The sequence below is a fragment of the Leptopilina boulardi genome, unplaced genomic scaffold, assembly GCF_019393585.1.
Source record: "Leptopilina boulardi isolate dan_hultmark-lab unplaced genomic scaffold, ZJU_Lbou_2.1 LbouV2_237, whole genome shotgun sequence".
NCBI lineage: Eukaryota > Metazoa > Arthropoda > Insecta > Hymenoptera > Figitidae > Leptopilina > Leptopilina boulardi.
Genome location: NW_026137793.1, coordinates 377,691 through 402,061, shown reverse-complemented (window position 1 = coordinate 402,061; position 24,371 = coordinate 377,691). Strand labels below are relative to the sequence as shown.

At 27.3% G+C, this 24,371-nt stretch overlaps 2 protein-coding genes across 3 annotated transcripts; both read left to right on the top strand.

Moving 5' to 3' along the window:
- Positions 1-1,522: 1,522 nt before the first annotated feature.
- On the top strand, positions 1,523-18,070 carry LOC127280314 (reticulocyte-binding protein homolog 2a-like). Of its 2 annotated transcripts, XM_051303225.1 has the most exons (3): positions 12,817-12,989; positions 13,278-14,792; positions 14,873-18,070. In XM_051303225.1, the coding sequence occupies exons 1-3, from the start codon at positions 12,894-12,896 to the stop codon at positions 17,825-17,827; spliced, it is 4,566 nt and encodes a 1,521-aa protein (XP_051159182.1). In that variant the 5' UTR covers positions 12,817-12,893; the 3' UTR covers positions 17,828-18,070. The 2 variants fall into 2 exon arrangements, with proteins under 2 accessions (XP_051159183.1, XP_051159182.1); XM_051303226.1 differs by lacking the exons at positions 12,817-12,989; positions 13,278-14,792 and adding an exon at positions 1,523-1,627.
- A 546-nt stretch (positions 18,071-18,616) lies between these two features.
- On the top strand, positions 18,617-24,311 carry LOC127280315 (uncharacterized). The gene is made up of 3 exons (XM_051303228.1): positions 18,617-18,761; positions 19,481-20,995; positions 21,074-24,311. Exons 1-3 carry the CDS (start codon positions 18,666-18,668, stop codon positions 24,023-24,025), a joined length of 4,563 nt encoding a protein of 1,520 aa, XP_051159185.1. The 5' UTR covers positions 18,617-18,665; the 3' UTR covers positions 24,026-24,311.
- The last annotated feature ends 60 nt before the right edge of the window (positions 24,312-24,371 follow it).

The following is a 24,371-nucleotide window of genomic DNA, read 5'->3' as shown; positions in this document are numbered from 1 at the left end:
TCAATACTATAAAATTAAATACAATTTTAAATTATTTTAATTTTATTAAAAGCAGTGAAAAAATTAAATTGAATTGAATAAATAATAATTAAAAATTTATAAAAAGATATTTTAATACAGGAGAACACGTATAGTTGGATGTAATTATAAATTTCAAAATTTATTAAATCTAAATATTATAACCGTCGAAGACGGGTGCGACAGCTAGTTTATAATAATAGCAGAAGATATGAAAGATGGTATCCAATTAGCTGAATATTTAAGTAAAAATAAAAGAGTGACACCTGAATGGAATGAATCTTGGTCTCATTCGAAAAAAGTCATATATCAGGAAATGATGGAATGTTATTATCTATATTACAGTAACGAGAGATATATCCTTGTCTATCCAAGAAATGTGACTGAAAAACTAGTTGCAGATTATTTGACCAAAAGAACTATAGAATTATCAGACGATATAAAAGTGGCTCTAACATGTTCAATGTACGAAAAAAATTTTAATTCATTGCTCCTTTATGGAGTAAGCATTTTTAAAACTGACATTAAAAATTATTATAGTTTTCTTGATAGAAAAATTATTTTCATCCCACTGACGACTTGTTTCGGAAACTGTGGTATGGATACGGTTAACACACATTTTGACAAAACATTTGCAAGATATAATTCTAATTCTGACAAAATTTATAAAGACATTATGAATTTAAATGACAAAGAGCAATTGGAATATTTGTTATTAGGAAGTTTAAGCATAAGGGAAATACAATACCTATATTATAGAACGCATTCTTGTACTGAGAATTCACCAGAAATTCTTAAATTAAATTATCTACCAACAAATAGTAACTTAATTAAATTTCACACTTACTTAACATTTGATAGCAGTGAAGATAATTTAAAAATTTTTAATGGCAGATTTAACAATTTAATAAAAAATAGTTTAAAAAATTCCACAATAACCGAGATGTCAACGCTAAAGGGTATATTAACTTATTTACATTGGATACAAAAATTTTATTCAAATATATCAGCAGATAAACCTAAAGTTGGTTTACACATTAAAAAATTTATCGACAATTTTTGCCAAAATAGAGAAGACATAATGTTTACAGAAATGATTTGTTATATAAAATATATGAATGACGATGCCTACAATCAGGTGTTAGGATGGATGAGTCATTATCAATATTTTAGTGAAGATTATTTGAAAGAGGAAGAAGATTGGCTCATCAATAGATTGGTAAAAATGTATAAAAATGAAATATCCAATGAATATTTGTACGAGGAAATATCGAAATTTGATGGAAAAAATCAAGACATAATGAAACAAGTTTTTTTCACCGTGAAAAATTTGCTAAATTCTCAATTATTTCATCTATGCACTCAATTAAACGATGGAACCTACAAATTGCAAATTACAAAAAAATTTTTAACCTTTAGTCAAATTTTACATAAAAATTATTGTCCCAGTAAAGTGACATTACTTGAAGTTTTAGCACTTAATAAAATTTTAATTAATGAAGATGTAGTCATCCATGAAATGAAACAAATCATTATAATTGCACCAATTTGGGAAATTTATCAGCGCAGAGTTATAAATTTGGATGGTGCTCCTGAATATAAATACATGGTATGTTGTGAAAAAATATTTTTATTAAACAAATTTGTTTTTTTCAAACATTTTATTAAAATAATAAAAAAATATTTCAGGATCAATTCAATAGCATCAGTGGCTTACCTGGTGAACAGGGAAGACCTGGAGGATCATTCTTCGGAGTAGCTGATACTACAATTAATGGAGAAAATTTAAACATTTCATGTAATGGTGGTATAGGAAGTAATGGAAATGATGGTTTATATGGACTAGAATACCATACAGATTCTTTTAAAGTATTGAACCCAGGTATTGGTGGCAAAGGAGGACAAGGTGGTATTTCCGGTGAAATTCAAATTTTTCTTCTAAATAATTCAACGACCTTAAATATAAAAAAATCAACTGTAAATGGTGTTAATGGTAAATCTGGAATTAATGGAACAATTACATACTGTTCCAATAAGATGGATTACTTATTAATGAAAATGCTAAATAGAGAATTAACATCACAAAGTGAATCTGAAATTGACAGTAACATGAAAATATATTCTCAAATAATTCAACAAAATAAAATCAAATATTTTAGCGAAACTGTAGCGGATTACAGAAAATATATTATAAAAAATATTCTTAAAAATAATTATGATACAACTTTTTATTTAAATGTGTATAGAAAATTTAATGGTAATGCAAATTTACTAAAATATCTTACACCAAGTGATTTTGTTAAGGAATTATTAGATTTAGAATATTATTATTATTCATTAGAATTAAATATAACTAATTTTCATTTTATATATATGAGTTTTAAAGAAGGCATTGAGTTATATAAAACAGTTACACAAAATATTCAAATATCGACAGATTTTAAAACAATGTTTTCTAAATTACATGATATGACAATGAAGAAAGTAAGTGAATTTCATAGAAATTCAAATACCGAGGCTGTTCTTAAAATTGCTGTCTATTTAGAACAAAGTATTGAAGATGGTGCAAAATTAAAAAATTATCAAATTCGCAAAAAATTACAAACAATTGGCAATAAATTTAAAGAAAATTTCGAACAAGAAATTAAAGAAGCTGGAAAATTAATTAGTGAGGATTTAAAAGCGCACTTGGATGAGAAAATTGATAATTTAAATAAACAAATTGAAAAATTAATCAAAGAAATTAATGAAAAGATAGATGCAAGTAATAAAAATATCGAAAAGTTGAAGGAAAAAAAGAAGGAACTTGAAAATAAAATGATATTAAGGAATTTGTTTACAATTTTTCAATTTGTACTTTTAGGATTGTCATTTATACATCCTGCTTGTGCAATAGCTGCCTCTGTATTAACCAAGGGTCTATCTTTTGCGGAAGAAATACTTGTTGACTCTGATGATGAAGTAAAGTACAATGAAATTAAATTACCAGAAGCAGTAACAGAATTTGTCAACAAATCTGCAGAATATTATAATGAAAAAGCAAAAAAAGATTTAGAAATTGTTCAAGATAAATTAAAGGCAATAAAGGAAAGTAAAGATCAATTAAATTTACCATATGATGAGGCTAAACCATTAATTGATATTGATAAAGAAGTACAAGAACAATGTATTACAAAATCAATACAGGTATCGAATCGACAGAAATGTATGATTGATATTCTGGACGAAAAAGAAACTGAATTAACGGAGAAGAGTGAAAAGAAAAATCAAAAGTATGAAAGATCATTGCAGGTTATGAAAACAGCAGAAAAATCATTAGATGTTATTAATTTAGGCATAGATCGATATAATAAACATGCAAAAGATGCAGCTGCAAAAGATTCAATTGATAGGCAGATTTCAAAACAATATGATGAGATAAGAAAATTGGAAATGTTTAAAGAAAACAATTATAAAAAATTGGGACCACAAATTGATCGTATTCGAAATGATTTGCATATAAGTTCTGATAAATTTGCCATGTCTTCGAGAGCTGTACTTGAATATCAAAAATTTTAAATGGATGAATATTTAACAGATGTTTCAACAGAATTAAGCAAATTGACTAAGGCTTTTAAGGTGGAGGGTGAAGTAGCAAAAATAATAGAAAAAACCAAAAAAACTATGAGTACGATTATTAATATGCATACCTTGGTTAAAAATTTTAAAAATGAATTAAACAATGCTGAGTATATTAAAGTTATTGCAATGGCACCTTTTGATATCACGAATCTAAACGATCCACAAATAGTTGAAGATTTTACAGCACTAGAGGAGATTTATTATTCAAATCGTGTTATTGATGATTATAATAAATTAACAATAGCCATGAAAGGTTATGCATATCCATTAATAGTAGAATTCTCCGAATTTATGACAAGTCCAAATAATATTTTTAATAATAGTATGCAAAAAGCGAGTATCATTGTTGAAAAAATGAAGAGTTTAAAATTAAATTTAAACAAAAGAATTGGTCACGGTGGTTTATCTAAACAAGTCAAGGAAACTAAATTTGGTAATGGTGGTTCTAAATCTGCATTTTATAAGTGGAATAACAGCAATTATTCATCAGCAATTACAGATATTCTTGAAGGAAAAGAAGTTAAATTATTTGCAAATATTTCGCAAGGAGAACATTTTAATGCATTAAAGTTTCGTGATGTGGACATTTTGCTGACTTCAACAGATCCTGAAATTAATGAAGAATTAAAGAATGTCTTGAAGGACTATGACATATATTTAAATCACAATGGTGACTCATACTATGAATGTAACAAAAAAGTGCATCTAATTAAATCTGGTTCTGCTGGCACATTGTTTAAATTTTTGAGTTCATCAAGAAAAAGGCGTTCACTTTATGATGATAATAATGATTATATTTTAAGTCCTTTTGCTACTTGGACAATACGTCTTCTTCGCGATAATGGTAACAATGATTTTGCTCCATTAGCTAAATTTGTGGATAAAGTAAATGTTGAATTGATTGGCGACGGTCAATTTATGCCAGTGGATGATTCTATTTGTAAAGATGACTTTTTGAATTATTACAAACAAGAATTGCAGATTAATTGAATAGTGTTTTCTTTATTATATTATATCTCTAGTTAACTTTAATATAGATAAAGCTAATATGGTTTATGATTCCATCACTTTGTAAATTAATAATATAATGAAAACAGTATGTTACGAACGAATTTCGTAAGTTTTTAAAAATTTAAAAATTTTTAAAAATTAGTGATTTAAATTCTTTTTCTACTTATAATAAATTACAGATGGAATTATAAATAATATAAAACACAAACACAATTTTGCAAATTAATTTATAAATAAATTAAGAAACAAGTAACTGCTCACATTTTAGTATTGTTAAATAAATTTCGAGAATATGAAGAAATAGAAGGTAAAGAATCTCAATATAGAATAAAAAACTTAATTTTAACAAATTTTCGCAATTAAAGTTCAATCACTTTATAAGTCAATGTACAATTGAGCAATTTAATTGCTCAATACAAGGAGTGTCTCATCGAAGGTGAATCACGCCACTACCCCAAAATTCTTTTGATTTGTCATTTATTGAATACTGGTTCATCGATTTATTGAGTTATTGAATATTGATTATTGAATTGAGGATTATTAAATATTGGAATATTGAATATTGATTTGTCATTTATGGAATATCGATTTATTGAGTTATTGAATATTGATTATTGAATTGAGGACTCTTGAATATTGGAATATTGATTGATTATTGAGGACTATTGATTTAAATATTATTGATTAGATTTTGGTGAGTTTTAATACATTATATTTACACCACACACATATTCACACTATCAAACACATTGTTTTGATACATGTAATAAAATCATTTTTATTCTATTTTATAAAATACATGTTTTTCTTTGAAGTTTAAATTGTGATTTCTATATTTGAACCATTCTCATATTTCCTTTTTTTCTGATTAATCAAATTAAGAGTACAATAAGAATACGAATCTCAACGACGTTCTGAATAATAGAATGGTAGTAGGAGGAATCCACTACCTTTATAATTAAATTTGTCCGAAGGGCATGTTGTTGGACTACCGGAATTTGTAATAAGAAAAGCTATTTTTTGTTTTATGATTGATTTCCAATAAAAACCTAAAACCTTTTCCCATCAAATTCTAACCCTAACACATTAATTAATCAATACTAGTCAGGTTGTAAAAGAATATAATTCAGTCAATTTACCTTTTCGCTAGCTGAGCCATCCACATCAGAACTGTAACAATTAATTTTTTTTTCAAATTCAGACAAACAATTATTATAGAAATATATACATACCTATAATTTTTAAATTATGTACCGTAAAAAAAGCAACTTAAAGAATTTAAAAATAATATAAATATTGAATTTTTTTCTTTTACTACGTGATTTCTTTTTTTTTTTTTTTATTTGAAGAAAGTATACAGCCCTTAATCTCTAGGATCATTTTGGGCAAAAACGTAGAATACATAGTATTGGTAATATATAAAAAAAACAATATTGAATAAAAGAAAATGTATTAAAGTTGCATATAAACTGAAAATTGAAAATTAAAATAGATTGATTAATACTTTAAGTATTTCTTAATGACAAAAAATAATTTTTTAAATAACGTTTGAATTTAGGTATATTAGTATTGTATTGATCAATGTCTGAATTATTAGAAAAGATTAAATTAAACGAATTTGTCATACGATATAGTGGAGCATGGTAACCAGTGGAAGTCAAAGGTGTATTCAAAAAAAATGTTTGAGATGCTCTAGATGTAAGTCTAGGTATTTTAAAAAATAGAAATTGCAGAAGGTAAGTCGAGTCAATATGTTTGTTAAAAAGTCCAAATAAGAATTTACATTTAATGATTATGCGTTGCTCTTCCAACGTCAGGATATTAAATTCCCTGCAAAGTTCCAAATAGTCATAGCCTCTGGGAGGATAAATATGATGTTTTATAAGATAGCAGTACTTTAAAAATCTTTTTTGTATTTTTTAAAAATATTTTATGTCTTTTGTAAAATGTGGGTCCCAAATTAATGCTGCATATATAAGTTTAGACACAACAAGAGAGTTGAATAATATGATTAAAATATGTATGTTTTGAAAATGTTGTGCGTTACGTAAAATCATTCCAAGTGTTTGAGATGCGGAATTTGTGATGGATCTATAGTGAGGGAAAAAGTTTAAGTTGTGCGTAAGAATTACACCTAAATCACGTATTTCGTTTTTTCTGATGAGAGGTGTGTTGTTTATGATATATTTAAAAAGGAAAGGGGATTTGGACTTTTTGTAGGAGACCACACTGCACTTTAAAGGATTAAGGGAAAGTTTATTGTCAGAACACCAACTAACTAGGTGATTTAGATTATCCTGAAGAGCATTTTCGTCATTTTCGTTGTTAGATATGGAAAAAAGTTTCAGGTCGTCAACAAAGAGTAAGTTGTCCACAGTTAGGTGATCAGTAACATTGTTTATATATAGGCAGAATAGAGCGGATCCAAGTACAGAGCCCTGGGGGACACCAGATGTTGCTATAAAATGAGTGGAAGAATATCCTTCATATTGAACGAGGTTAGGTCGGTTGGTCAGGTAGGATTGAAGAGTAATAATTAAGTTGGATGGCAAGTCTAATTGAAAGAGTTTCAGAAAAAGAATTTTGTGATCAACCTTGTCGAAAGCTTTTGAGAAATCTGTATAAATAGCGTCTACTTGAAAGCCATGGTCGAATTTTTCGAACAGAAATTGGGTAAAGTGTGCAAAACTTGTAATAGTGAAGCGTTTAGGCATACAACCATGTTGATTGGGAGAAATGGAGGGAATTAAGGCAGAATTAATGGTATTTGCAAAAGACTTCTCAAAGATCTTTGCAAAATTTGTAATAACAGATATAGGACGATAATTTGAGATGTTGGAAACGTCTCCAGATTTAAATACAGGAACAACTTTTGTAAGTTTCCAACATAAAGGAAAATGTTGAGAGATTAAAATTTGATTAAATATGTTCAAAAGCAGGTTAGAGATGGTTGGTCTAAGGTCTTTTAACATAAAGGAAGGAATTGAGTCAACACCAGAAATGAAAGATGGTTTTAAAGACTTAATCGCGTTGTCAACGTCAAGAATTTGTAATTGAAAAAATAGAGAGGATGAGGATAGGGTATGTTGCAGTGGAAGAGGTGCTAAAACAGTAAAAGGGTTGTAAACGGAAAGAAAATAAATACTAAATTGCTCAACGATATTTTGGAAACCTTGTATGGTTACGAGTCATAGTGTCGGGTATACGGGTTTTTGATTTAGAGGTATTAATATTTTTCCAAAAGGTTTTAGGATCAGAGGTAAGTAGAGTCTGTAAGTCGTGTTGGTATTTCTTGTAAGAGATTATTATTTTATTTTTAAGATTGCAGCTGAACTAGTGGAGGGTAGATTTGAGGTAAAGGCTGTGGTTTCTTTTGTATTTTTTATACATAGAATGTTTTAAAGAAATGTCAGAAATAATATCAGGAGAAAACCATGGAGGATATTTAATGGTAGGACAGTGTGTAGAAAAAGTTGGTATATGTCGAGTCATGATGGATAAGAAAAGGTCATTAATTGAAGATGCATTATCGTCAATAGAAATGCCCTGTAAGAGGTAAGAAAAGTTGATAGATAAGAATTCACTATAAAATGCAGAGTAGTCACCTTTTTTAAAGTTAAATCGAGGAGGATTTATGGTCGTACGAGGATGTATAGAAGAATTTGAGGTCAAGAAGGGTTTTTTGGGTATAATGGTAAATAGTGGAGGGTAGTATTTGTCGAGAGGGACAAGTGGATGTAGGGCTTCTTGGACTGACAAGGGAAAATCACAAAAAACTAGGTCCAAGACGTTACCAAGAGCATTGCTAACAGTATTAAATTGCCTTAAATCGAATGTTAACGTAAAATTGTATAAAGTATCAGCCTTAGAGTTCCACCGGTGACCTGTTGAAGAAATATTACAATGGTTTTTGAAAGAGGGGACATTAAAGTCACCTAAAATAATAAATTGATATTTAAATACAAGTAATTGTTTCGAAAGAAAGCTGAAAAAATTTTGAAAATCTAAAACAGAGGTTGAGGGGGGAATATATAAAAGAATTATTGCAAGTGTAACATAGGTTACTAGATAAAATTGATTTAGAGATAGCTAAAAGTACTCCTCCACCACGTCAATTAAGTCGTTCATTATGAAAAATGTTAAATGATTGAGAGGGAAAAAATAAGTTTATATTTACATTACTATTAAACCATGTTTCAGTAAGTGCAATAATATTATAAAAATTAGAGTCTTGAAAGTTTTTTATAATTGTAGGTTTAGAATTTAGTCCTCGGACATTGTGGTAAAAAAGGTTTATGTGTTGCTGGTTAAGAGGAAAGTTGCTTCTGGTGTTGTCGAGATTATCCTTGATATTCCATTGATGTGACGTATTTTCAAGTGAGTCTCGCCATTCTCTAGACGAGTTTGGAGTGTTAATTTGAGTTGACGATATTCGTCCTGTTGTTAGCGAGTTCTGTCCATGGAAAAGATGGTGTTGTTGTAAATTGGAGAAGATTTTAATATTTCTTTCATTGCCTTTGCTGCTGTGAGGACCATCATAGCATGTTCCGGAGTTCTGCATAGGACCTTTAATGGTCTAGGATTAGGACGAGCAGTAGAAAATTTTCCAATGCGAAAAAAATCAAAATTAGATATAAAGATTCTTTGAGTGGCAGAGAAAATAGAGTTGAGAAGTTGAATAGATAGATTTTTGTCTTGCATAGTATCGAAAGAAATATTGTTAATGGTTGCTTCTGGGAGACCGAAAATTATAACATTGGTTTTAGCTTTCATGCGAAGTTCAAATTCATTTAGAAGGTACTCACTAGATTAAACAGAGGTGGAAGAAATGTTGATTTGGTGTACTTTTGTCGATAGAGTGGAAATTTGTGTAAGTGCAGAAGCAATTCTCTTCTCTGTAACACATACACGATTGTCCAATTTATTGACCTCTCCTTTTAGGCTGTTGAAGGCAATATTAATCGCCGTAAAACTTGCTGTCATTTGGGTGCTTAAGGTTTAAATTTAGTTCGAGATTTGGAGAGACAGCTGATCAAGTCTTTCTGCTGTAGGAAGTGGGGATAAAGGCCGAGATAAAGGGTCGGAACACTTTATGCAGCTTATACCAGGAACGATATTGGCTTTTAATTCAGCACAACTGGGATGGTAGGTGGCTAAACAGTTGTTGCAGGAGACAGCGTCAACCACTTTTGTTTTGCAAATTTTGCAGCTTTCCTTTGAGGAAACTTGAATTTTCGGTAAATATATGTATTTTAGTTATTGCGTCCCTGCAGCGTGAGGTATAAGTGATAAGATGTAATTGAGAGAGATGGGTAGATAGGTGTGAAGTAAGTCACTTGTATCAAAATATGTTGAACAGATAATAGTTGGACAGTGGTCAGGGTTGAGCCATCGCGTTTATTTTGTTTTATCACACTAGATCCAACTGTCTTTGTAGGTAAGTATTTGTTAGCAATGTCAGCGAACTTTTCACATACGTTGTAGTGAAGTGTGCGAACAATAAAGACGTATTATGCATGTCAGTGCTGTACCCTCAACAAAAAACTTTTTTCTTGTTTCAAAAGAAGACAATTACGTGCAGAAAAAATATGTCAAAGACAAAGTAACTTGACTAAAATTGTTCATTAAAATGTTATATGAAAATGTGGAACGTAATATGGTGTTTGGATCACGCGTTTTTTTTGTGTGTGATGTGACGCTAAATGACGCGTGACCAGCTTCGCGATACAAGCGAAAATCTGAAAATTACACAATAACGGCTTTTTATTTGAATTTCGTGGTTCTTTTACACATTTCCAAGTGTATTTGAACGCCATTCTATCATTTGAAGGTCATTATTAATCATTTACCTGCATATTTCATTGATTTTCTACAGTGGCTCAACCCTGACTACTTTTTTTTTTCTTTTAATTGACTATAACTCCGAAACTTTTGGTCAAATATTTTTACAATGTTCAGCAAAAACATTACATTTTAGTAGATCTTTCGAACCATATGCAAGAAATCTCATAATTCGGCTTACAGGGGAAGTTATAGAGAAAAGTCAAAACTATGTTCAACCCTGACTACACTCTCCTATATATTATAAATTACCTTAATATTTTCATAAATTACCGCATAAATTTTCTGTAATAATTTTTCAATGTTAAATTTTTTTTGCATTACAAAATTATCAATTACCTCAAAAATTGCATAAAATACATAAGAAATTACAATAAATTTCCATAATTACCACATAAATTTACAAAATTATATTTTTCATTTTTAAATTTTGTTTGTTATAATATTGAAATTTATTCAAAATTTTTATTAAGTACCAAAATAGCTCATTATATTACATAGAGGCATTTACATCTAATTTGTTTAAATATAGGGTAAGTCCGGGGGAGTTGGCCATAGTTTTTTTAAAGACCTGTAAAAATAAGAAGAAAGTGATTTATGTATTAACTTTCATTGCTAATTAAACATTGAACATTTAACTTACAAATAATAATAGAAATGATAAATTTTTTAAATGTAAACAATCTTAAAATAATATTTTTTAAAAAACACGTTTGGCCATCTCTCCCGTAATGTACGGGAGAGATGGCCATTACTTTAAAATCATTCTTTGGCTTTTCGCTTTATCAGAATTCTTAATTTAAAGTGATTAATGTCTTCTTTTCTTCTTCTGACCACATTTCGAACATTTATCATTAAATTCAGTGCAATTTTCATGAAGCCAAGGATGACAATCATTGCACTGAATCCAGTCTTCTATAAGCGCTCTCTGTTTGTCTGTCTCACCAACGCAACAAGTCTACAAGGTATTTTTTTGAGAGATCGGAGTGGTTTCCAATTTATTTTTGTGTCCTGAACACGATCCCGGGTTACAAAATTGCGTATCACGTCAGGATTTTGAGTAAAGTGGGGGTAAAGTCTCCAAAACCCGTGTTTTTGAGGGTTTTCAGTATTTTTTTCTCCTTAACCTGACGTGATAGAGACTTCTATATAGGCTTAAATTAAATCTTATATCTTACACTTTAAGATTCATATACGCAAGGAAAAAAAAATTTGAAATTTTGAAAAAAAATTAGGTTCAAGTCACATAAAAAGATTTTTGGGGTATTTACCCCCATTTTTTTCAAAATTTCAAATTTTTTTTTAATCCTGCGATAATTAGTCTTAAAGTGTACGATCTAAGCTTTAATTTAAGCATATATAGAAGTGTCTAGCACGTCTGGTTAAGGAATAAAAAAAATAATGAAAACCCTCAAAAACAGTTTTTGGAGACTTTACCTCCACTTTATTCAAAATCCTGTTGTGATACGCAATTTTGAAACCCGGAATCGGGTTCAGCACACAAAAATACATTGGAAACCCCTCCGCTATTGTATATATATAAAAAAGTGTTATTTTGTAGACCTGTGTTATGATTGTTTATAAATGTTTTTAAGATTTAATTACACAATAGTGATTATTTTATTCGATTATATTTAAATTTGAAAATCTTTGTTGGAGTGTCTTTTAATTGTGTTTTGCCACAAAACAAAGCGAACTAATCTTTAATAAGCAATACCTAGCAGCTAATTCTATAAAATATTTGAATTGGCCATCTCCCGCATGGCCAACTCCCCCGGACTTACACTAATTTAAACGAAATGCTATTTCAAAAAAAAAAAAAAATTTTTTAAATTCATGCATTGCGTCATCTATTTTAAATTAAATTTTTTTTTAATATTTACATAATTTGATTAGAAGACTTATACGTAATAAAAAAACATGTTTGGCATTATTTTTTTCTGTTATTTACAACGTGACGTCCGAATAATTTCGATAGAAATATTTTTAGTTGGATAAAATAAATAAAATGTATTATATGTAAATTAATTTTATTAATTTTTTTTAACTAAATGTTTAAGTAAATACGAAAAACGAAAGTTATGAACTGTTAATAATATTTTAACTAATAATGATACTGCTTAACGCTGTTAGAAATTTATTTTTTCATGCGCTGTATTTACACAGAAATTCTGTTTAAATATTGATACTATGTTTTTATTATAATTCAAAAATAGAAAATAATATGTTAAATTATTTTCTATTATTATTCACATAATTATGTGAAAAAAGACCTATAAATACTACTGGTTTTTAGTTAAAATTACGTTAAATTTTTTTCTTAGCTTAAAAAAAACAGATTAAGATTATTGTCCGTATATTTCAATAAATAAATAGTATAAACTTATATTACATATTGAAAAATGATATACTATAGGGAAATATTACTATTTCTGGTTTTCTTTCTAATAAAAAAAAACACTTTTTGCTCATCAGAAAAATTAAATTATCATGAAAAGGTAATATAACAAATCTTTGAAATTATATTTTTCCTTAGAATTGGAATATTTAACATATTAAAAATAAATTTTATATTAATTTAATTTTCATAAAACCGGAAATTTCTGTTATTTTACATTGAAAATAGTCAAATAACGAAACGGCAGAAATAATTCGGCTCCAATTTTAAAATTGACCAATCAGAAACTCACGAGGAAATTGTGATAAGTCAATTTTACAATTGACACTGAAATATTTCTTCCGAAATATATGAAATTTTTTTTAAAAAAACAAACTGCATTTTTCAGACTCAAGTATCATTGGATGATCTTTTTAGAGTATATGACCGAATAGAAATATTAAATGAATTTCTGAAACCAAAATATGAAAAATTATTTATAATAATAGCAGAAGATATAAAAGATGGTATCCAATTAGCTGAATATTTAAGTAAACATAAAAGAGTGATACCTGAATGGAATGAATCTTGGTCTCATTTGAAAAAAGTCATATATCAGGAAATGATGGAATGTTATTATCTATATTACAGTAACGAGAGATATATCCTTGTCTATCCACGAAATGTGACCAATAAAGTAGTTGCAGATTATTTGACCAAAAGAACTATAGAATTATCAGACGATATAAAAGTGGCTCTAACATGTTCAATGAACGAAGACAATTTTAATTCATTGCTCCTTTATGGATTAAGTATTTTTAAAACTGACATTAAAAATTATTATAGTTTTCTGGATAGAAAAATTATTTTCATCCCACTGAGTTTGACAACTTGTATCGGAAAATGTGATATGGATACGATTGAAGAACATTTTGACAAAACATTTGCAAGATATAATACTAATTCTGACAATATTTATAAAGACATTATGAATTTAAATGACAAAGAGCAATTGGAATATTTGTTATTAGGAAGTTTAATGAGAATGGAAATAAAATATTTACATAATAAATGGAATTCTTATACAGATAATTCACCAGAAATTCTTAAATCGAATTATCTACCAACAAATAGTAATTTAATTAAATTTCATACTTTCTTAACATTTGTTAGTACTGAAGATAGTTTAAGAGTTTTAAATGGCAGATTTAACAATATAATAAAAGATAGTTTAAAAAATTCCACATTAACAGAGATGTCAAAGCTGAAGGGTATATTAACTTATTTACATTGGATACAAAAATTTTATTCAAAAATATTATCAGATAAATCTAAAGTTGGTTTACACATTAAAAAATTTATCGACAACAATTTTTGTCAAAATAGAGAAGACATAATGTTTACAGAAATGATTTGTTTTATAAAATATATGAATGACGATGCCTACAATCAGGTGTTAGGATGGATGAGTCATTATCAATATTTTAGTGAAGATTATTTGAAAGAGGAAGCAGATTGGCTCATCAATAGATTGGTAAAAATGTATAAAAATGAAATATCCAATGAATATTTGTACGAGGAAATATCGAAATTTGATGGAAAAAATCAAGACATAATGAAACAAGTTTTTTTCACCGTGAACAATTTGCTAAATTCTGAAGTATTTCATTTATGCTCTCAACTAAACGATGGAACCTACAAATTGCAAATCAGAGGAAAATTTTTAACCTTTAGTCAAATTTTACATAAAAATTATTGTCCCAGTAAAGTGACATTACTTGAAGTTTTAGCACTTAATAAAATTTTAATTAATGAAGATGTAGTCAGCCATGAAATGAAACAAATAATTATAATTGCACCAATTTGGGAAATTTATCAGCGCAGAGTTATTAATTTAGATGGTGCTCCTGAATATAAATACATGGTATGTTGTGAAGAAATATTTTTATTAAACAAATTTGTTTTTTTCAAACATTTTATTAAAATAATAAAAAAATATTTCAGGATCACCTTCGAATTGAAATAATTCGTTCTGCAGTAAAATTTATTCGCATCAATGGCTTACCTGGTGAACAAGGAAGACCTGGAGGATCATTCTTCGGAGTAGCTGATACTACTATTAATGGAGAGAATTTAAACATTTCATGTAATGGTGGTATAGGAAGTAATGGAAATGATGGATTTAATGGACTAGATTACGAAAGCTATCATTTTAAATTATTTTACCCAGGTATCGGTGGCAAAGGAGGAGAAGGTGGTATTTCCGGTGAAATTCAAATTTTTCTTCTAAATAATTCAACGATCTTAAATATAAAAAAATCAACTGTAAATGGTGTTAATGGTAAATCTGGAATTACTGGAACATTTACAAACTGTCGCCATAAGCGAATTTTGGTAGAGTTAGTTAACATAAAAAAGAAAATAGCATCACTAAGTCGATCTGAAATTGACAGTAAATTGAAAATAAATTCTCAAATAATTCAACAAAATAAAATCAACTATTTTAGCGAAACTGTAGCGGATTACAGAAAATATATTATAAATAATATTCTTAAAAATAATTATGATACAACTTTTTATTTAAATGTGTATAGAAAATTTAATAGTAACGTAAATTTACTAAAATATCTTACACCAAGTGATTTTGTTAAGGAATTATTAGATTTAGAATATTATTATTATTCATTAGAATTAAATATAACTAATTTTCATTTTATGTATATGAGTTATAAAGAAGGCATTGAGTTATATAAAACGGTGACTCAAAATATTCAAATATCGACAGATTTTAAAACAATGTTTTCTAAATTACATGATATGACAATGAAGAAAGTAAGTGAATTTCATAGAAATTCAAATACCGAGGCTGTTCTTAAAATTGCTGTCTATTTAGAACAAAGTATTGAAGATGGTGCAAAATTAAAAAATTATCAAATTCGCAAAAAATTACAAACAATTGGCAATAAATTTAAAGAAAATTTCGAACAAGAAATTAAAGAAGCTGGAAAATTAATTAGTGAAGATTTAAAAGCGCAGTTGGATGAGAAAATTGATAATTTAAATAAACAAATTGAAAAACTAATCAAAGAAATTAATGAAAAGATAGATGCAAGTAATAAAAATATCGAAAAGTTGAAAGAAAAAAAGAAGGAACTTGAAAATAAAATGATATTAAGAAATTTGTTTACAATTTTCCAATTTGTACTTTTAGGATTGTCATTTATAAATCCTGCTTGTGCAATAGCTGCCTCTGTATTAACTAAGGGTCTATCTTATGCTGAAGAAAAACTTGTTGACTCTGATGATGAAGTAAAGTACAATGAAATTAAATTACCAGAAGCAGTAACAGAATTTGTCAACAAATCTGCAGAATATTATAATGAAAAAGCAAAAAAAGATTTAGAAATTGTTCAAGATAAATTAAAGGCAATAAAGGAAAGTAAAGATAAATTAAATTTACCATATGATGAGGCTAAACCATTAATTGATATTGATAAAGAAGTACAAGAACAATGTATTTCAAAATCAATACAGGTATCGAATCGACAGAAATGTATGATTGATATTCTGGACGAAAAAGAAACTGAATTAACGGAGAAGAGTGAAAAGAAAAATCAAAAGTATGAAAGATCATTGCAGGTTATGAAAACAGCAGAAAAATCATTAGATGTTGTTAATTTAGGTATAGATCGATATAATAAACATGCAAAAGATGCAGCTGCAAAAGATTCAATTGATAGGCAGATTTCAAAACAATATGATGAGATAAGAAAATTGGAAATATTCAAAGAAAACATTTATAAAAAATTGGGACCACAAATTGATCGTATTCGAAATGATTTGCATAAAAGTTCCGATAAATTTGCCATGTCTTCGAGAGCTGTACTTGAATATCAAAAATTTAAAATGGATGAATATTTAACAGATGCTTCAACAGAATTAAGCACATTGACTAAGGGTTTTAAGGTGGAGGGTGAAGTAGCAAAAATAATAGAAAAAATCAAAAAAACTATGAGTACGATTATTAATATGCATACCTTGGTTAAAAATTTTAAAAATGAATTAAACAATGCTGAGTATATTAAAGTTATTGCAATGGCACCTTTTGATATCACGAATCTAAACGATCCACAAATAGTTGAAGATTTTACAGCACTAGAGGAGATTTATTATTCAAATCGTGTTATTGATGATTATAATAAATTAACAATAGCCATGAAAGGTTATGCATATCCATTAATAGAAGAATTCTCCGAATTTATGACAAGTCCAAATGAATTTTTTAATAACAGTATGCAAAAAGCAAGCATCATTGTTGAAAAAATGAAGAGTTTAAAATTAAATTTAAACAAAAGAATTGGTCACGGTGGTTTATTTAAACAAGTCAAGGAAACTAAATTTGGTAATGGTGGTTCTAAATCTGCATTTTATAAGTGGAATAGCAGCAATTATTCATCAGCAATTAGAGATATTCTCGAAGGAAAAGAAGTTAAATTATTTGCAAATATTTCGCAAGGAGAACATTTTAATGCATTAAAGTTTCGTGATGTGGACATTTTGCTGACTTCAACAGATCCTGAAATTAATGAAGAATTAAAGAATCTCTTGAAGGACTATGACATATATTTAAATCACAATGGTGACTCATACTATGAATGTAACAAAAAAGTGCATCTAATTAAATCTGGTTCTTCTGGCACATTGTTTAAATTTTTGAGCTCATCAAGAAAAAGGCGTTCACTTTATGATAATAATAATGATTATATTTTAAGTCCTTTTGCTACTTGGACAATACGTCTTCATCGCGATAATGGTAACAATGAGTTTGCTCCATTAGCTAAATTTGTGGATAAAGTAAATGTTGAATTGATTGGCGACGGTCAATTTATGCCAGTGGATGATTATATTTGTAGTGATTACTTTTTGAATTTTTACAAACAAGAATTGCAGGTTAATTAAATAGTGTTTCTTGTGTCGATTATTTGTGCAGCAATTGCAATTTCGGAAAAACAAAAATTTGTGCAAATAAAAATATGGACAAATTAAGATTCGGTAAATTGGAAATTATAGCATTTAAAAATTTCTAGAACTTGTTAAATTAGAATTATGCTAAATTAAGAATCTTTTAAATTAGAATTCTTTTAAGTTAAATTTTTGTGTAATGAGAAATAGTATAAAATAAAAATTCTACAAAATTAAAAATTATCTAAAAATTCTGTTAAGTTAAAATAAGGCTCAAAATGAATTTTCTCAAAATATAAAAATTTGTCGAAATTTAAGAAGGCAAATTTTTATTATATTTCAGGCATCGCAACATTTATTTTGAATTAAAATTTTTATCTAATTTTTACTTTTAATGTTTACACAACTCGATTAGAATATTCTAACGTGATAAAGAAAACTGTTTGGCATTATTTTTTTTTCATGGAAATGCCCTTGAAAAAAAAGGAATAAATTAATTTTATTTAAGTAAATAAGAAAAACGAATGTTATCTATTGTTAATAATATTTTAACAAATAATGTTACTGATAGACACCGTTGGAATTTAATTGTTTCATGCTTTGTATTTACACAGAAATGCTGTTTAAATATTAATAATGTTTTTTTTATTATAATTCTACATCTAAAAATAATATGTTGAAATATTTTTATTATTATTATGCACATAATTATGTGATAAAAAATCTATAAATTCTACTGCTTTTTACTTATAATACGTTATAATTTTTGTTTAGCCTAAAGAAAATAGACTAAGATTATTATTCGTATATTTCAATAAACATATATTATTGCAAAATGATAATCTACAGGAAAATATTATTCTTTTTTGTTTTCTTTCTAATAAAAATAAACACTTTTTGCTCATCACAATATTTAAATTATCATGAACAGGTAATGTAACAAATCTTTGAAATTATATTTTTCCTTATAATTGGAATATTTAACATTTTAAAAAGAAATTTTACATTAATTTATTTTTTATAAAACGGAAAATTTTTGTTATTTTACATTAAAAATGGTCAAATAACGAAACGGCAGAAATACTTCGGCGCCAATTTTAAAATTAACCAATCAGAAATTGTCAAGGAAATTGTGATTGGTCAGTTTTAAAATTGGCGCCGAAATATTTCTACCGTTTCATTATTTGAACATTTTCAAATAAAAATTCTGAGTTTTAAGATTTCTATTAAATTACATTTTGTGTTAATCAAAATTCGGACAAATGAAGATTTCTTTAAATGAAAATTCTATCATTTAAAAATTCGAATTAGACCAAATTCTGTTTAAAATAAGAATTCTGATAAATATAAATTCGTGTTCAAAATAATTCTTTCCAATAAAAAGTGTGCTAAATGAAAATTATGTTGAAAGCATATTCTGTTAAATAATATAGAAATTCTGTTCAGTATAAATTCTGGTTAATTTAAATTTGATTGAACATTAATTTAAAAGAAATAAATTCGAATAAAGTAAAATTATATCTAATAAGATTCTATAAAATTAAAATTCTAAATATTCACATTACGGATTAATCATGCGCTCCAAATTCTCCTCATTAGTCGTGTCAAAGTATATGACATTTTTTTAACAAAACAAACTACATTTTTCAGACTCAAGTATCATTGGATGATCTTTTTAGAGTATATGATCGAATAGAAATAATAAATGAATTTCTGAAGCCAAAATATGAAAAATTATTTATAATAATAGCAGAAGATATGAAAGATGGTATCCAATTAGCTGAATATTTAAGTAAAAATAAAAGAGTGACACCTGAATGGAATGAATCTTGGTCTCATTGGAAAAAAGTCATATATCAGGAAATTATGGAATGTTATTATCTATATTACAGTAACGAGAGATATATCCTTGTCTATCCAAGAAATGTGACTGATATATTTCTTGCAAATTATTTGACAAAAAGAACTATAGAATTATCAGACAATATAAAAGTGGCTCTAACATGTTCAATGAACGAAAACAATTTTAATTCATTGCTCCTTTATGGATTAAGCTTGTTTAGAACTGAAATTGCAAATTATTATAGTTTTCTTGATAGAAAAATTATTTTTATCCCACTAAGTATAACAAGTTCTATCGGAGAAAGAGATATGGATAAGTTAAGTGAACATTATCACAATACATTTGCAAGATATAATTCTAATTCTGACAAAATTTATAAAGACATTATGAATTTAAATGACAAAGAGCAATTGGAATATTTGTTATTAGGAAGTTTAATGAAAATGGAAATAAAATACCTATATTATAGAATGAATTTTTTTACTGAGACTTCACCAGAAATTCTTAAATCGAATTATCTACCAACAAATAGTAACTTAATTAAATTTTATAATTTTTTAACATGTGTTAGTACTGAAGATAGTTTTAGAGTTTTAAATGCCAGATTTAACAATATACTAAAAGGCAGTTATGAAAATTCAACTCTAACGGATATGTCAAACTTAAAGGGTATATTAACTTATTTACATTGGATACAAAAATTTTATTCAAAAATATTATCAGATAAATCTAAAGTTGGTTTACACATTAAAAAATTTATCGACAACAATTTTTGTGAAAATAGAGAAGACATAATGTTTACAGAAATGATTTGTTTTATAAAATATATGAATGACGATGCCTACAATCAGGTGTTAGGATGGATGAGTCATTATCAATATTTTAGTGAAGATTATTTGAAAGAGGAAGAAGATTGGCTCATTATTAGATTGGTAAAAATGTATAAAAATGAAATATCCAATGAATATTTGTACAAGGAAATATCGAAATTTGATGGAAAAAATCAAGACATAATGAAACAAGTTTTTTTCACCGTGAACAATTTGCTAAATTCTCAATTATTTCATTTATGCACTCAACTAAACGATGGAACCTACAAATTGCAAATTAGAGGAAAATTTTTAACCATTAGTCAAATTTTACATAAAAATTATTGTCCCAGTAAAGTGACATTACTTGAAGTTTTAGCACTTAATAAAATTTTAATTAATGAAGATGTAGTCAGCCATGAAATGAAACAAATCATTATAATTGCACCAATTTGGGAAATTTATCAGCGCAGAGTTATAAATTTAGATGGAGCTCCTGAATATAAATATATGGTATGTTGTGAAAAAATACTTTTATTAAACAAATTTGTTTTTTCAAACATTTTATTAAAATAAAAAAAAATATTTCAGGATCACCTTCGAATTGAAATAATACGTTCTGCAGTAAAAACCAGTCGCATTAATGGTTTACCTGGTGAACACGGAAGACCTGGAGGATCATTTTTCGGAGTAGCTGATACTATTATAAATGGAGAAAATTTAAATATTTCATGTAATGGTGGTAGAGGCAGTAATGGAAATGATGGTTTTAATGGAATAGAATTTGAACCGTATCAATTCATTTCGATTTACCCAGGTATTGGTGGTAAAGGAGGACAGGGTGGTATTTCCGGTGAAATTCAAATTTTTCTTTTAAATAATTTAACGACATTAACTGTAAAGAGATCAACTACAAATGGTATTGATGGTAAATCTGGAATTAATGGGACATATGTAAAATCTCGCCAAAATCGAATATTGGTAGAGTTTATTAACCTAAAAAGAAAATTAAGCTCACTAAGTTGGTCTAAAATTGACAGTAACTTGAACTTAAATTCTCAAATTAATCATCAAATTGGAATCAATTATTTTAGTGTAACTGTAGTGGATTACAGAAAATATATTATAAACAATATTCTTGATAATAATGATGATACAAGTTTTTATTTAAATGTGTATAGAAAATTTAATGGTAATGCAAATTTACTGAAACATCTTACACTAATTGATTTTGTTAAGGAATTATTAGATTTAGAATATTATTATTCATTGGAATTAAATAAAACTATTTTTCATTTTATATACATGTTTTTCAATGAAGGCATTGAGTTATATAAAACAGTTACACAAAATATTCAAATATCGACTGATTTTAAAACAATGTTTTCTAAATTACATGATATGACACTGAAAAAAGTAAGTGAATTTCATAGGAAGTCAAATACCGAGGCTGTTCTTAAAATTGCTGTCTATTTAGAACAAAGTATTGAAGATGGTGAAAAATTAAAAAATTATGAAATTCGCAAAAAATTACAAACAATTGGCAATAAATTTAAAGAAAATTTCGAACAAGAAATTAAAGAAGCTGGAAAATTAATTAGTGAGGATTTAAAAGGGCACTTGGATGAGAAAATTGATAATTTAAATAAACAAATTGAAAACTTAATCAAAGAAATTGATGAAATTATAGATGAAAGTAAAAAAAATATCAAAATGTTAAATGAAAAAAAGAAAGAACTTGAAAATAAAATGATATTAAGGAATTTGTTTACAATTTTCCGATTTCTACTTTTAGGATTGTCATTTATAAATCCTGCTTGTGCAATAGCTGCCTCTGTATTAACCAAGGGTCTACCTTTTGCTGAAGAAAAACTTGTAGAATCTAATGATGATGTAGAGTACAATGAAATTCAATTACCAAAAGCAGTAACTAAATTTGTAAGCAGGTCTATAGAATATTATAAGGAAAAAACAAAAAATGATTTAGAAATTGTTCAAGATAAATTAAAGGCAATAAAGGAAAGTAGAGATAAATTAAATTTATCATATGATGAGGCTAAACCATTAATTGATATTGATAAAGAAGTACATGAACAATGTATTTCAAAATCAATACAGGGATTAAATCGACAGAAATGTATGATTGAAATTTTGGAAAAAAAAGAAATTGAATGGACAGAGAAAAGTGAAAGGAATAATCAAAAATATAAAAGATCGTTGCAGGTTATGAAAATAGCAGAAAAATCTTTAGATGTTGTTAATTTAGGCATTGATCGATATAATAAACATGCAAAAGCTGCAGCTGCAAAAGATTCAATTGATAGGCAAATTTTTGAACAGTATGATGAGATAAGAAAATTGGAAATGTTTAAAGAAAACATTTATAAAAAATTAGGATCACAAATTGATCGCATTCGAAATAATTTGCATAAAAGTTCTGATAAATTTGCCATGTCTTCGAGAGCTGTACTTGAATATCAAAAATTTAAAATGGATGAATATTTAACAGATGCTTCAACAGAATTAAGCACATTGACTAAGGGTTTTAAGGTGGAGGGTGAAGTAGCAAAAATAATAGAAAAAATCAAAAAAACTATGAGTACGATTATTAATATGCATACCTTGGTTAAAAATTTTAAAAATGAATTAAACAATGCTGAGTATATTAAAGTTATTGCAATGGCACCTTTTGATATCACGAATCTAAACGATCCACAAATAGTTGAAGATTTTACAGCACTAGAGGAGATTTATTATTCAAATCGTGTTATTGATGATTATAATAAATTAACAATAGCCTTGAAAGGTTATGCATATCCATTAATAGTAGAATTCTCCGAATTTATGACAAGTCCAAATAATATTTTTAATAATAGTATGCAAAAAGCGAGTATCATTGTTGATAAAATGAAAAGTTTAAAATTAAATTTAATGAAAAGAATTGGTCAGGGTGGTTTATCTAAACAAGTCAAGGAAACTAAATTTGGTAATGGTGGTTCTAAATCTGCATTTTATAAGTGGAATAGCAGCAATTATTCATCAGCAATTAGAGATATTCTCGAAGGAAAAGAAGTTAAATTATTTGCAAATATTTCGCAAGGAGAACATTTTAATGCATTAAAGTTTCGTGATGTGGACATTTTGCTGACTTCAACAGATCCTGAAATTAATGAAGAATTAAAGAATCTCTTGAAGGACTATGACATATATTTAAATCACAATGGTGACTCATACTATGAATGTAACAAAAAAGTGCATCTAATTAAATCTGGTTCTTCTGGCACATTGTTTAAATTTTTGAGCTCATCAAGAAAAAGGCGTTCACTTTATGATAATAATAATGATTATATTTTAAGTCCTTTTGCTACTTGGACAATACGTCTTCATCGCGATAATGGTAACAATGATTTTGCTCCATTAGCTAAATTTGTGGATAAAGTAAATGTTGAATTGATTGGCGACGGTCAATTTATACCAGTGGATGATTATATTTGTAGTGATTACTTTTTAAATTTTTACAAACAAGAATTGCAGGTTAATTAAATAGTGTTTCTTGTGTCGATTATTTGTGCAGCAATTGCAATTTCGGAAAAACAAAAATTTGTGCAAATAAAAATATGGACAAATTAAGATTCGGTAAATTGGAAATTATAGCATTTAAAAATTTCTAGAACTTGTTAAATTAGAATTATGCTAAATTAAAAATCTTTTAAATTAGAATTCTTTTAAGTTAAATTTTTACGTAATGAGAAATAGTGTAAAATAAAAATTCTACAAAATTAAAAATTATCTAAAAATTCTGTTAATAAAAAATTAGTGAAACAAATGAGTTGGAATCTTTTGAAATGAAAAGCCAAAGCCGGCAATAGGCTATATGGGCGCGTCCCGG